General features: G+C 39.2%; 3 protein-coding genes across 3 annotated transcripts; all 3 read right to left on the reverse strand.

The window, feature by feature from the left end:
- Positions 1 to 281: 281 nt before the first annotated feature.
- Positions 282 to 1,215, reverse strand: LOC107638013 (uncharacterized). The gene is made up of 5 exons (XM_016341216.3): positions 1,202 to 1,215; positions 928 to 1,099; positions 768 to 854; positions 429 to 689; positions 282 to 341 (listed from the first exon to the last, which is right to left on the reverse strand). The coding sequence occupies exons 1-5, from the start codon at positions 1,213 to 1,215 to the stop codon at positions 282 to 284; spliced, it is 594 nt and encodes a 197-aa protein (XP_016196702.1).
- Positions 1,216 to 4,126: 2,911 nt separating this feature from the next.
- On the reverse strand, positions 4,127 to 5,528 carry LOC148569183 (uncharacterized). Its single transcript, XM_088484924.1, has 7 exons — positions 5,419 to 5,528; positions 5,133 to 5,304; positions 4,929 to 5,015; positions 4,697 to 4,834; positions 4,493 to 4,614; positions 4,339 to 4,414; positions 4,127 to 4,246 (listed from the first exon to the last, which is right to left on the reverse strand). The coding sequence occupies exons 1-7, from the start codon at positions 5,526 to 5,528 to the stop codon at positions 4,127 to 4,129; spliced, it is 825 nt and encodes a 274-aa protein (XP_088341050.1).
- Positions 5,529 to 12,846: 7,318 nt separating this feature from the next.
- On the reverse strand, positions 12,847 to 13,668 carry LOC107638014 (uncharacterized). Its single transcript, XM_016341218.3, has 2 exons — positions 13,386 to 13,668; positions 12,847 to 13,295 (listed from the first exon to the last, which is right to left on the reverse strand). The coding sequence occupies exons 1-2, from the start codon at positions 13,660 to 13,662 to the stop codon at positions 12,847 to 12,849; spliced, it is 726 nt and encodes a 241-aa protein (XP_016196704.1). The 5' UTR covers positions 13,663 to 13,668.
- Positions 13,669 to 14,778: the final 1,110 nt, after the last annotated feature.

Raw genomic sequence — 14,778 nt, forward strand, 5'->3', positions numbered from 1 at the left:
ACAAGGTAAATATTCTCAATAGAAGCATAACCATAGAATACCTTAACATAACACACTACATAGTTCCCAAAAAGTGTCCCAAGCTATTACGTGAACAACAAAATAACCAACATCTGAGTTCAGAACTAAAGTTCAAAAGGTAAGTGGTCGGCCATGTACATGGTACTCAAGGTCCAGGGACACAAGTAGTGATCCATTCAGCGGCCTCGTTGGCAGGTGACATCAACAGGCCTAATGCTGTGTGCAGTCTCACCACTTTATCGTCCATACAAGGTAGCATATTATGTTGGAAAGCACCAGCCATAGCCATCCAATTGAGTACCCAAATTGCACATGCTTCCCTAATGGACATAAAAGGTTAAGTAACTAAGCCAATCAATAACTAGCAAATAGGATGGAAACATTTTGCATAAACATAAATAGTTTACCTTGGGCTGTCCCATAGGTAGGCCATCTGCGCTAGCAATGCTGAAGCAGGTAATCTCTGCGGCCTTCTTAGCTAATGGGGATGAATACTCCCCAATAGCAACCAATCGGGAAAGGGCCTCCCCTAGGTTTCTGACGAATAGTTTCCTACTAACGCTTCCCTCTTCATCCATACTAGCATCCAAATGATACAAGGTCCGCTCTCGGAATGCCACAACCGCCAGATACCAGTGTCCACATGCATCCTTTACGGGAATATAAATCTAAAAGAATACCAACAATTGTGAGGCATGAATTGATTCAAGTATTTGCCAATAACGATAACTGCGGCAACAACTTACATAATTGAGGCTATTAGAGGGCCTCATCCATCTCTCCTTGTAACGACTGGCCAGTTCTTCAACAGACCTTCCCTCTCGAAAATCAATCTGTACATTTTGGAGCTAATCATCGATAAAGAAAATTATATCACGTATTTTACTGTGTCATTGGCCGACTTACCGCGAATCCAGGAGGCAAGGTCCAGAATTCTACCCCATCATTTCCGCGAGTGGCTAAACTTACCCGTAAGGCAAACATTTCAAAAATGTTATCGTCTGGCATATGAGGGGGCTGGAGGGTGAGTATGTTGTGGCGCTGCAAGACACAATGTCCAAACCTAACCAGCTCTTCCCTGCAAGGTAGTGTGTGAATCTCAACTTAACAAATTAGAGGCCATATAAATACAGGTCACAAACAAGAATCATAATCAAAGAGTTTCGCGATCGAAACTTACATGGGGTCTCCCATTGGGTTAAATGCATAAGCAGCAACTGCTTTCTGCAAGTCAGTGACTGTTGTCCGTTGGCTTCAGGAATCGCTGGTCTGCCGGAACCCCTAAGAAAGCGTCCAAGCACATTGTGTTCATCAGACCGCCAAACAATCTAACAGAGGTGGACGGCGGCGGCCGTGGTCCGTTTAGATGACCTACTAGAGGTGGGTTCACTGGAAACCCCTGTATTGGATCACCAGGTCCTAGTCCAGGGAATTTTGTGGTCCCACCAATGGAACCCGTTCTTAGCAAATTTGCAGAAGTGCGCCCGTAGTTATTCTTGGGTATCATTGTTGGGCATCCATACAAACTTCCACGAGTGTTTTGTGAGGCTCCAACTGAGTGGGTGAAATGCTTCCCTTGGGTGGATATCAGTTTCGTCTCTTTGTGTGCCACAACCTCTGTTGCGGTCTGTAACAGAGTTATTATGGATTAGGTTTCCGATGTAGAGCATGGTTGTTCAATAAAATATTATTTTTGTTCGCAATTTATTTTCTCTCACAACTTTTTATTAGACAAAATAGCATTACAATTTGGATTCTAATTTGGATAGTGGCCCAGCCAAACCCTTAATGGGTCTTCAAAAAAACCACGTATCATTGCCTTTTCCCATACCCAAAAAATTATCAAAAAAGGTTATTATTCAGTTGGCTTTGAATCTAAGATGTAAAAGTGATCTGAATCTAGATCAAGCACAAATGATGTATTTAATAATATTGGAAAAAAATTAAAAATAAAAAGAAAAAAATAATCCCTTAACATCTGAAAAAATATAATTAATTAAATTTTTCGTTACTAAGAAAGGCCAGAAAAGACAAAAACCAAAATATTACGTAACTATAGCCTAGACATAACCGTACCTTGAATGAACCTTGTTGGCCGGCACTCTTCTGGTTTCTATTGTGGCTGCTGGTTGGCCTCTTCGGTGGCTTTGCCGCTGATTCGTCATCATCAAGGATGGATATTGGTTCTCGAATGGTTCTGTTGAAGTCCTCCACATTATTGTAGCTCTTACTGTCTGCCTTCCTCTTAGGTGTTGTTGTTGCACACAAATTCTCGGTAACATATGAATACTCCTTCTCTATTGCAATCTTATTTGTGACGCTAGCTTGGATACTGAAAAGAATAGAACACATAACGTCGATAGCTGAGTCGCGCTCAAGTTGCCGCCTTTCACATGCTTCTACCTTCGACGCTAGGAGGTCTACTGCAGTGGTCAAAGCATTGACGGATGACGAGCTAATACAAGTTACTTGGCTCTACAAAGAATACATTACCATACAGGTTACACGAGGATGCAATGCTTAAACGTTACATGCCAAGTTTTTCATAAAGAGACAAACTCATACTTACAACCTGAGATGGTTCTGTTAAGGTAGTTCCACCGGGACTTTCTGTCATCAGGTGCGTAGGGCCGAACTCTTTCTCCGGAGGAAGTGAACCCTCGTTGGCCATGTCTCCATCGGTTTGTGGAGTTTGGTCCTTCATGTTTACATCATCGCTTTCTTGGCAGGACGACATTATAAATTGGAGAATGGCTTAGCTTTCGTGCATCGTCTATGACTCCAATAGCGCTTTTAAAGTGTTCCCAGGAAAGCAAGAGCTCGCCTCACCAAAAATCACTTGTCTCATCACACAGATGCCCATTGCCATTACCACGATTAGAATCCATCAAAGGTGGAAAAAAATATCGTTGACGTAATTCCGTTATTATGCAAAATGCAGGTGTCCAGTAACTTTTTAAATAGAACACCAACACAGTCAACGTTACTAACCTGGGCAGATTAAACTTGAACCTTATCACATATCGAGGAGCACCTTGGAATATCAAATATGACAGCAACAACATTTCGAATCTGGCTCCTTGTCGACAAGATGGTACGATAATGTTGTCGCATCTATTGGCAGCGATCATGTGAAGTACAAAGGTTGCGTGTTTGACTTTTGAATTTTTTAGATTAACATGATAATATGTTTGATGGGTTACTGGTATGTTAAACCGAAAACTAATCCAATTTAAATTTATTAGAAATCATATGCTTTGCACCAAACTGACTAACTAATGCTACAACAGAATTAATTGAAATTAATTTATGAGATAGTCGTGGAGTACTTTATTCCTTTTTGTTAGCAAAATAATTTTATTCCTAATCAATAACTAATCAATAAAATAGTGAATAGCTAAAAAAAATTAAAAACGAATATTTTATATTATTATATAAAAAGTATTAATTTTTTATTTTTATTTTTTATATTTATTTTTTTGTTTTTGTGAAATTATGGAATAGGAAATTTTTATATTATAATAACGTAATATATTTATTTTTTGTATTATAAAAATTTTAAAGCATGATAATTGATCTTAATAGATCAAATAATTTATATATTAATATATCTTATATTTATTATTTAAATATACAAAATTAAATTAATAGTCATGTTTGCATTTGTTTAGATAAAATCATTTATATATTTTATATTTGTATATTTTATAGATGCTAGGAAATTGACTTAATGTTAATAGATAATGTAATGGTCATATTTGCATTTGTTTATACTTCTCAAGTTAAATTTACTAAGTCAACATGCCATTTAAACCATAAAATTAGTATTAATTCAGACAATGACCCACATATAAAGTGAATCACATATAAGATAACATAGATATTAAATTCATAACCAGGTGACAATTCATGTAGAGGCATAAACTATCTAGACAAAGGGAATTTAATGTTCAAGAACAAAACAAAATAACTGCTGACAAGGACATGTATAGACCCTGACAACCTTATTTCTCTCATGAGCTTATAGGCTATCATGAGACCTAAGACCTACTTCACCATGATCCCTACTGATGTGTCTCCAATGAACTCTTTCTGTGTTGCAGTTTCAGACAACGGAACGCCTTTGCCATTGTCTAGCCCTGATCCTAACGGTGCTGGCCATGGTGTTGAAAGGGCCTCCAACAAGAGAGATTGCAGTCAACCCTCTTATGTTAGAATCTTCAAGCTGTTAAAGTTGATATCAAATGGATAATTTTACATATAAACCAACAGTGTTATAATAGTTAAACACATTATATTTAATTGGTATACACTCACCACCCCGCTGATGTTTGAAGCATTAAACTTTCCATTCGAGTTGAGCCAGGAGATAACCCACGAACTTGGGCTATCACTGAAATGAATAAACTTTTTGATGCATGTTAGTATCACATTGCAAGCCATAACATTGCATGATTACCGTATATACTACCTAGTGTTGCAGTTTGGAACTCCCTGGCCTCTTCTAACAGGCCAATCTGCAAGATCTCCTGGAATATACCTCCGAAGATGTCCATACGTCTCAGAAGTCATGATTTCGTGTAGTTTACCCATCTAAAAAAGGTCACCATCATTTCAAATGAGCATGCATTTTCAAAAAAAAAATGGAAGTCGTGAACTATTTGGGTTTACTTACAATCTTTCGGATAAGTTGCTCCCTATCGTGAACCATATTAGGATCTGGATAAGAGTCCAGATGGTAGACAGTCATGTCCCCAAAGTCTACCACCATGCAATACCAATGCATGAATATGTCTTCGATGGGAATGAATATCTATTGCAAACTAAATACCGTAAGAAGAATGGTACCTTCTGCCAATGATAGCACCATATAAACAATGCAACTAATATTAACCCTAATAACTCACATGCGAAATAAATCTACTTGGTTTTATCCAAAAGGGCACGTAACAGTCTGCTAATTCCTGAGTGCCAACATCCTTCATTATATCATCCTATAAGTGCACCATACACAAATCAATCACATGAAGCAATAAGTCACCAAAAAAAAAAATCACATGAAGCAATGTGAACTACTTGAGGACGAAATATTTGTAAACATAGACACTTACTGCAAATGATGGTGGAAGGCACCAGAAAAGTGGGTGCTTAAGGTGCTGTATGGAACAAGCATTTCTAACAGCCACCATTTCGACCACTTTGCCGTCAATAGGTCGTCCAGGTATGAGTGATTGGATATCACGCAATGTGAGCCCGTACTGATGCATCCTTACCATGGTTTCACTAAATAAAATGACATCCTATTATTTTACAAACAAGCTAAGATCCATTGCCCTACTTGTTAGAAAATTAATCGAAAAAAACAAATAATGATTAGATAAATTCATGGACGCATACTTTGGCAGGTGTCCATCGGAAAATAAGAAATTAAATAGAAGGGTGTCTGCCCGGTTTAAGTCCATATCATATGTAGGCTTGAATCTGATTTTTGATGACCTCTGTGACATAAATATACATAGACGTCAGTTTGCTAAACTCTACTGCGCTAGTGGCAGAAAGAAAATTGCTTACGCGTGTTGTCTTCGAAGTTGAGTTCACTCTAGACCGCTTAGCTGGAGCAGATTCATTGGCTCTGTTAGAGAATCATTAGCATCAATTAGGATCAATTAGTATCGTCTATATTTATATAGTATATCTGTATATTAATTATAGGATTCTATGCCTTTATTACTCTGATTCATTTAGCACCTATAAATACCTCTTGTATATTGTACCTTTGATTAGATTGAATAATACACTCTTCAGATTATTATCTCAGTCTCTTGTTTCTAACATGGTATCAAGAGCATATGTCTTTTTTTTTTCAATGAATATTAGTTCATAGCCCCATTATTTTTTCCTTTCCGGCAGTGTTCTTTGGCCTCTTTTTTCGTTCTCTTTTCGACGCTTTGGTTCGTCACCTTCATAACCATCTTGTTCGTCTTGTCGCCGTGATTCCAACGCAACCAGAATCGCCACCATACGCCGCAAGACACGCCTCCACGCGCCGCCGAAAGACGCTGCCACGACCAGGTTGCTCTTCCTTCCAGCTTCCACCTGTGCCTCTTTGCTCGCCTTTTTTGACCTGTTTCCAACGCTTTGGTTCGTCACCTCTGGCACCATTGTGATCCTCTCGTCGTCAGCTTTCCACCGCCGCCGAGATCGCCGCTAGACGCCCCGGGACGCGCCGCCACGCGTTGCTGGAAGCTCGCTGTCCACCTCCATTGATCCTCCCCCGAGATGCTTCAGTAGCCATTGGATCTTGCTGTTGATCCAACAATCCTGAAGCTGCCACGTGTCACGCCACCAGCCTTCCCTGCGACCCACGCACCGCTCTTGACCCGACCCGGCCCGCGCGTTGATCGGACCGCCACCTCGATGCCAGCTCGTCCTTCTCATCCTCTCACGGGCTGCCACCTGTCTCCGTTGCCCTGACGTGGCGCTGACGTCACCGCTGACGTGGCGCTGACGTGGCTGACCTGTGGGACCCTCCCTAAGATTTTTTGGTGAGCTCTTTCTGATTTTGCATTCCGATTTCTCATTTTCTGCTTCGAAATTGCACTTTTCTCTCCTCTCTTTGATTTGTGTGACTACTGTTATGGAAAAGTCGGATGTTTCTGTTGCCACAGAAAGAAAGGATACATTCTGTCGAAACTGCAACCGTTTTGGGCACCTTTTCTCTGTCTGCCCCACTGTTGAATGTCGCACATGCCACCAGAAAGGGCATGTTAGCTACCATTGTTCACAGTTGTTCTGCCGTTATTACAAGCTCTCAGGACATTTGATTACTACCTGTCCTACTCGTCCACCACATCCTGCGCCTGCTTCAGCTGTTGCTGCTACTACTTAACCTACCACCTCTGCACTTTTCAACCCGTCTCCTGTCTTTCTATCTGATATTGCATCTCTTCTACAGCGTCTTCTCTCTGTTTCTGGTAATACCCCTGCTGCTTTATCGACCCCTCCAAGTAATTCTAAATGGTACTTTGACTCGGGTTGCTTTAATCACATGTCTCCGTTGCGTAATATTTTCTCGTCCATGTCTACAACTACAAATGGACCTTCTGTCAATACTGCAAATGGCTCCCTCTTGCATGCAACACACAAGGGTTCTATATCCCAGTCATCTCTTAATCTTCTTGATACTTACTATATTCCCAAATTAAACTTCAATCTTATTTCTGTTGGTCAACTTGTTGATTTGGGTTTTGACGTCACCTTTTCTATTTTTGGTTGTCGTGTACAGGATCCTCGAACGGGACAAATCATCGGGACTGGACGTAAGGTCGGAAGATTGTTTGAACTCGAAAGTCTTCATATTCCTCCTGTACCAAATCTCTGTGCTGCTTCTTCTCCCTCTACCCTTCACTTATGGCATCAACGTCTTGCCCACACCTCCTTAGGAAAACTGTGTCCTCTTGTGTCTCAGGGTGTTTTAGGTCAGGTTCCGAATGAATCTTTTGATTGCATTTCTTGCCAAACTGCCAAACAACCTGCTTTATCTTTTCACAATAATTCATCTTTTGCTTGCTCTCCTTTTGATATCATTCACTCTGATGTTTGGGGTCCCGCTCCCACTGCCTCTATGGGCGGAGCTCGATACTTTGTCGTTTTCATTGATGATTATTCCCGTTTTACTTGGGTTTATTTGATGACTAATCGCCATGAGTTACCTCAGATCTATATCAACTTTGCTACTATGATTAAAACTCAGTTTTCCAAGGTCATTAAGGTTTTCTGACGTGATAATGCTATGGAATACCGTGATTCCAAACTCTTAGCCTTTCTTGTAGAACAGGGTACTCTGTTTGAGTTTTCTTGTCCTGGTACGTCTCAACAAAATGGTAGAGCTGAACGCAAACACCGTCATATTCTTGACTCCGTCCGTGCAATGCTCCTTTCTTCTTCGTGTCCTGAGCGTACTTGGGGTGAAGCTGTTCTTACTGCTGTTCATGTTATCAATAAACTCCCTTCTTCTGTTCTTGGTAATGTTACTCCCTTTGAGCATCTTTATCATACCCCCCCAGATTACAGTTCTCTTCGAGTTTTCGGTTGTGTATGTTTTGTTCTTCTTCAGCCTCATGAACATAGTAAACTTGAACCTCGGGCTCGTATGTGTTGTTTTCTTGGTTATGGCACTGAACACAAGGGTTATCGTTGTTGGGATCTTCTCTCTAAACGTATTCGTATATCTCGTCATGTTGTCTTCTGGGAGCATCACATGTTTTCTCGGTTCTCATCCTTTGAGTCGATTCCTACTACTCAGTCACCTCTGTTTACTAACCCCAATGTTGATTTTTTTCCTAGTGATGATTCTACAGGTCCTATCTCGAGTGACCCTCCACAGCCTCCTATTCCTCCGCCTTCTCCATCTCCCGATGATTCCAGACCGGACGATGATCCTGCTCCTACCGTCATGCCTCCTTCTCCCGCTCGTTCTTCTAGGGTAAGGAATCCACCTCCTCATCTTCTTGATTACCATTGCTTTTCTACTATTCTTCATCAACATGAACCTAAGACATTCAGAGAAGCCTCATCAAACCCAAATTGGCAACAAGCAATGCAAGAAGAATTACAGGCACTTGAAAAAGCACAAACTTGGGATCTGGTTGATCCTCCTTCTGATCAGGAAGTTGTGGGCAGTAGATGGGTATACAAGATCAAGACTCGCTCTGATGGCTCTATTGACCGTTATAAGGCCCGCTTGGTTGCTCAAGGTTGTACGCAAGAGTATGGTATTGATTATGAAAAGACTTTTGCCCTTGTCGCTCGTCTTACGTCTGTTAGAGCTCTTCTTGCCATTGCCGCGGTTAAAAAATGGTCTCTCAGTCAGATGGATGTGAAGAATGCATTTCTTAATGGAGATTTGAAAAAGACAGTCTATATGAAACCACCTCCGGGATATCCTTGTCCTTCTAATAAGGTTTGTCTCCTTCGCAAGGCACTTTATGGACTTAAGCAAGCTCCTCGTGAATGGTTTGACAAGTTCAGCACTACCATATGCAGTCTTGGTTTTACTTCTAGCCCTCATGAGAATGCGCTCTTTATTCGTAAAAGCAAACGTGGAGTTGTTCTTCTACTTTTGTATGTTGATGACATGATAATTACTGGGGATGATGTTGATGGTATTTCTGATCTCAAGGCCTCACTTCACCGTACCTTTGAGATGAAAGATCTTGGTTCCCTCAGCTATTTTTTTTGGTCTCGAGGTCATCTCCATCGATGATGGCATCTATCTCTCTCAGGCTAAGTATGCTTCAGATCTTCTTGCTCGTGCTGGGATTACAGATAGTCGCACTGAGTCTACTCCTCTTGAGCCTAATGTTCGATTTACCCCTATGGATGGCACTGTTTTGGATAATCCGACTCTCTATCGACAGTTAGTTAGCGGTCTCGTCTACTTGACTGTCACCCGACCAGACATCGCCTATCCGGTTCATGTACTTAGCCAGTTCTTGTCAGCTCCTCGTACTACTCACTATGCGGCAGTTCTATGCATTCTTCGCTACATCAAAGGCACTCTCTTTCATGGTCTTTATTTTTCTGCCCATTCCTCTTTGTCTCTTCAGGCTTACTCCGATGCTGATTGGGCTGGTGATCCCACTGATCGTCGTTCTACTACTGGTTACTGTTTGTTTCTTGGCGACGCTCTCATTTCTTGGCGTGCTAAGAAGCAAACGTTCACTGCTCGCTCAAGCACAGAAGCTGAGTATCGTGCCCTCGCTGACACCACTGCTAAAGTTGTCTCGGTTCGTTGGCTTCTCGAAGATTTGGGTGCTCCTCAGTCGTCCTCTACTGATGTTTTTTGTGATAACCGCAGTGCTATTCAGATCGCTCATAATGATGTCTTTCATGAACGCACCAAACACACTGAGCTTGATTGTCACTTTGTTCGGCAACGTATCCTTATTGATGCTATTCGTCTCATTGCTGTTGGAACACTAGATCAGACTGCTGATATCTTCACGAAAGCTCATCACCCGACTTGTTTCCGGACTTTGTTATCCAAACTCAAGTTGGTATCCTTAGCTCCCACTTGAGTTGGAGGGGGGATGTTAGAGAATCATTAGTATCAATTAGGATCAATTAGTATCGTCTATATTTATATAGTATATCTGTATATTAATTATAGGATTCTATGCCTTTATTACTCTGATTCATTTAGCACCTATAAATACCTCTTGTATATTGTACCTTTGATTAGATTGAATAATACACTCTTCAGATTATTATCTCAGTCTCTTGTTTCTAACAGGCTCGCAAGGCAGGTGAGTTGAATAGCCTCCTCCGATTCACAATAGGTGCACTTCCATGCCTTGGGGGATTGTCACCATTGTCAGAGTCCTGAGCTACCAATATAGGACTTTCATGACCAACCACTTCTTCCCTCAACTGCTCCTCATGAGGGACGTCACGGGGCCAGACCACATTTGGACTAGCAGGCTCATCACGGTCATGCGAGAAAATCTCAGCAGACCAACCCGGTTGTTGTATCAGACCATTAGTATTCGTGACAACTTCCTTCATAGCATGGGTCTCAACAGCAAAGCAAGGCTTTGATGAGTGCATTATGGGAGGCTCAAGGAAATGGATATTATGTGAACGAGTATGAGCAAATGAAAACTGAGTAACGATACATTTATAGTCTTTCTTTTTAACAGCTTCCCGCGTAAAAATAATAATAAAAAGGTTTTTATTTTTTACTTAAATAAAATAAATACAATCTAAAATTATTTGATTTTTTTAAAATTTATACCATACAAATCGATGCTCTTTTTCTTTATTTAATTCGATATTTTTAATGGAATAAATAACTAAAATTACATAATAATTAAAAATTATAGAAAGGCAAATATAAAAAATATGCATCCATAAAGTTGATTAAAAAAATTATATGACCAATGAATACTAACAATTTAATAAAATCTGGATTTTAATTTAGAAATTTGAAATTGGATCCTCTAATTTATGTACCTCAATTTTTTTTATTTTTTAAACATAAATGGGAGGGTCCGATTTGTATACCCAATATTTTTTTTAAACACAAATCGAATCCTCCAATTTACGTACTTCTCATAGTTTTAAAAAATACCGAAAATTATAATATTAAAGTATATTATACATCCCATTTTTTTTATCTAATTTACATTTTTTATGCAAAATTATATTTTTAACACCCTTCTTACTCATTATTTATAAAAGAAAAACTTAAATGTATGTCGTAAAATTTAGAAAATTTTTATTATAACTTGTCAGTACTCCTTTTTTACTTAATTTGTTCTTTCTAATGCAATCAATAATTGAAAATATAAAAAAATATATTTTTTTTAAGTTAAAATTTAAATTGATACAGTTTAAATTTAAATTTAAATTTAAATTGTATCTATTTCCAATAAACGTAGTCGTATCATTGTACTCATATGATTACTTATCTTTATTTAGTTTCAAAAAAATTAACCATTTGGCAATGATTTTCTCTTGGCCAATATGGGTCCATTGTCCTTTACTTACTTGGGCCATAGTACTACGTTAGTTTTATTTATTCCAAATCTCAGTAACCGTTAGGAAAATAAATACCAATATTGATTGCTCCATTGAATAACCTAACAAACAATTGCCTCAAATTGAGCTATATAAACCCCTCCAGGAAGCTGTCTCACAACTCATATCAACCTCAAAACTCCTACAAGATCTTACTATTGCGACATGGTGACTCTAAGAAAGAAATTCTATGTTGTTTTCAAAGGGAGAGTGCCTGGAATTTACGACAACTGGCCTGCTTGCCAATTGCAAGTTGATGGATTTTCAGCAACCTCCACCAATCCTATAGCAACTTTCAAGATGCACTCATGGCATGGCAGATATTCACTGACAACCTCTCCATTCACGGAGAGGCCGTACTACAGCATGACTCCGAACAGGTGCTGTCTCCTAATCATGTACCTACTGCCTTGATACCCCCACCACTGGTCCACGACGTACCCATGTCTATGCAAAAACAAGCTCAGCATCACCAACACACGCTGGAAGTAGCCGGACTTCGGGACGTGAACCACTGCACACCAAAGTCAGAGAGATGCAACCCGCGTCCTGCTATTGTTATCATGGTCATTAGCATTTTGGTACTTTATATGGCTCTGATAAGGGGCTAAACTTTTAATTTCTTGTTTCCAATGTTCGACTTACTAGTTGCTACATCTTCTTCAACACGTATTCATTTTTAGCATTGGATTATTGTCTAGCGCGACTAACAATAAACAACACTAATTGCACCAGCATTAACTAAAACTCCAAAAAAGAAAGTATTCTAACTTCACTACATTAAACTTCTATTACGTGACGAAAACGACAAAACCAAAAAATTATAGTTATCCACTGCTATACAAACAACAAGAATGCAATTATTATGTCTATCAAGTACCTAAACTTTCTCTCATACTTTCAAACGGCATTAAATGAATCTATCCTGTATGACTGGCAAAATCACCTAACACAAAATGACAAATCCTCTTCCCCCACAGTGTTACAGAACAACCTTTACATAAGAGTCAGATTTATAGTTGACAAAATAATAATGGTTCATTTGCATTAAAAGCTTGTAAACTGGAACAAGACATTACTTAAAGTTCCAATGAAATTCGCGGCAGGCCAAAAACACAGGGATATTTAATTTAAACATACACCACTTAAATTAACATACTAAAACAACAATAGATTACGAAATAACAAATCATTCTTAAACAACACAAAAAACATTATCAATACTAACTAAATTTCGAAACGGTCTCAAGGTGATTGTCCTTCAATGTGGGCGTTTAGAAGAGATTCATAGCTAGCCATGAGTTTCTCGTATGCATCCTCTAACTGACCAACCTTAGCACGAAGTGCAGAGTTTGAGTCACGAAGAAGTTTCACCTTTGAGTAATTAAAGTCGCGGATCTCCTTTCCAGATAACTCAACCACGCGGTCTAGCATCTCCAGTGCAGCATCCTCTCGTGCAGCCTTCTCATTTAAAGAAAACCGCCTCTTAACAGAAAGTGGAATCTCAAATGGGTCGCCGGGAACAACCACAGTGAACCCGAAGTACGGACCGTCATCTCTCAAGAAACGTTCTTGTTTGAAGAAACAGGGACCAGGAATTTTAGCCTCGTAGCAGGCCTTCAACAGCCACTCTTCCATGTCACTGACAATGGCAAAGTCACCGTTCAACTCCTCCCCGGGAATTACTGGAAGCCCTGCCAGTGAAACAAAAAAAATTAACTGTACATCTAAAGTAAAGGAGGAAGGACGGGGACCTTAGTAAAAAATTTAATTATAGTCCTTACATGTCACAACAGGACGCCTACGTGCTCCACCACATAACAATGGAAGCTTTTGACTAGATGCTTCGCGTGAGTTTCCACTCAGTTCAGATGTCGCAGCTTTCTCTAAGGAAATCATATATATTCTAGCTTTAAAGCATAATGTGGCTTGTTCATAGCTATTGAAACAATGAAATTCTGGATGGATGAAATTTAAAACTTGTTCATTGGCCTCCTCCCAGCTAGTGTACACACCAGGGACATGGCCCTTTGTAACGGCAAAGAAGAGAAAACGCTTCATGCACTCTTCCAGGCTTCATTTTTTTCCACTTGTAAATGGATTCCTTTTGAAATTCTACATGGGTTAGAGTGTTAATGGGTCAGAAGTTGAATAAAGGTGAATAAAAATTATTATCCAACTACTAATGGGCTAACACTACTAGCCTACAAATAAGACTAAGCCCCAGCCCAAATCAAATTGTTTTAAAAAGTCCATCCACAAAAACTTATTTCTATATTTAACTTCACATATCCACATTTTTAATAATTACATACGAACCCAAATGTAGGGAATGAATCACTATTTCACCAAAAACTTCTTCAGCAATTAGCTGGTTAAGGGAATATGTACTATTTGTCAGGTTTTAAAGAAATTGTAACACGCGTCACCAACAACTTGTGACACCACCTGACTCCGTACGAGGCGCATATGGCACCTGAATCAGGGAGGCCCAGGCTAAAACTCACCATACTCTAATAGTCACTTTCTTTCTTTAGTTTTTGCTTTCCCATTGGCCAGAAGATCAAACTAGCTATCACTGTTGAATTTTTTAAAAAAAAAAGATGTTTTTTTCCCCTGATTGTAGTTGTAACACTAAACTAAACTGAAACCTTCTTAAGCATGTGCATGTGCAACATAACAATGAAATGTTTTAGTAGTGAGGAAATAGGCTCGAAGTCAATGCTCTTCTTTCTTGAATCTTTAAGCCGGTGGGATAGTGAATTGACACATCCAAGTAATCACCAATCTGCCAAAAATAATAACAACAGAGTCACCAATAATGTTAATAAATAAATTGCACATATATATAGTTAAATAAAGTAGAGAGAAATGGGGTCACTTGCTTGGAATTCAGATAGTAACAGCTTAAAGTCATCTAGTCTTCTTTCTTCAGCAAAACACATTGTCCTTCCCAGCTTCATCAACCAATCAAATATGCACACAATTTATTAGAAAGAATTGAAGCTACATTAAAAAATATACAAAGTGACGAAAATATTACATAATCTACATGCGACTAAATTATGGGGAAGCCATATATAGCATGTATTATTTCAAAAAAATGAAAAATGAAGAAAAAATGGCTGATTGGCTTTGAAAGGCTTTTATATTAACATGTTAATTTTTACAAACTGC

This window comes from Arachis ipaensis, chromosome B4 (genome assembly GCF_059453495.1).
Source record: "Arachis ipaensis isolate K30076 ecotype BB chromosome B4, ASM5945349v1, whole genome shotgun sequence".
Taxonomy (NCBI): Eukaryota; Viridiplantae; Streptophyta; class Magnoliopsida; order Fabales; family Fabaceae; genus Arachis; species Arachis ipaensis.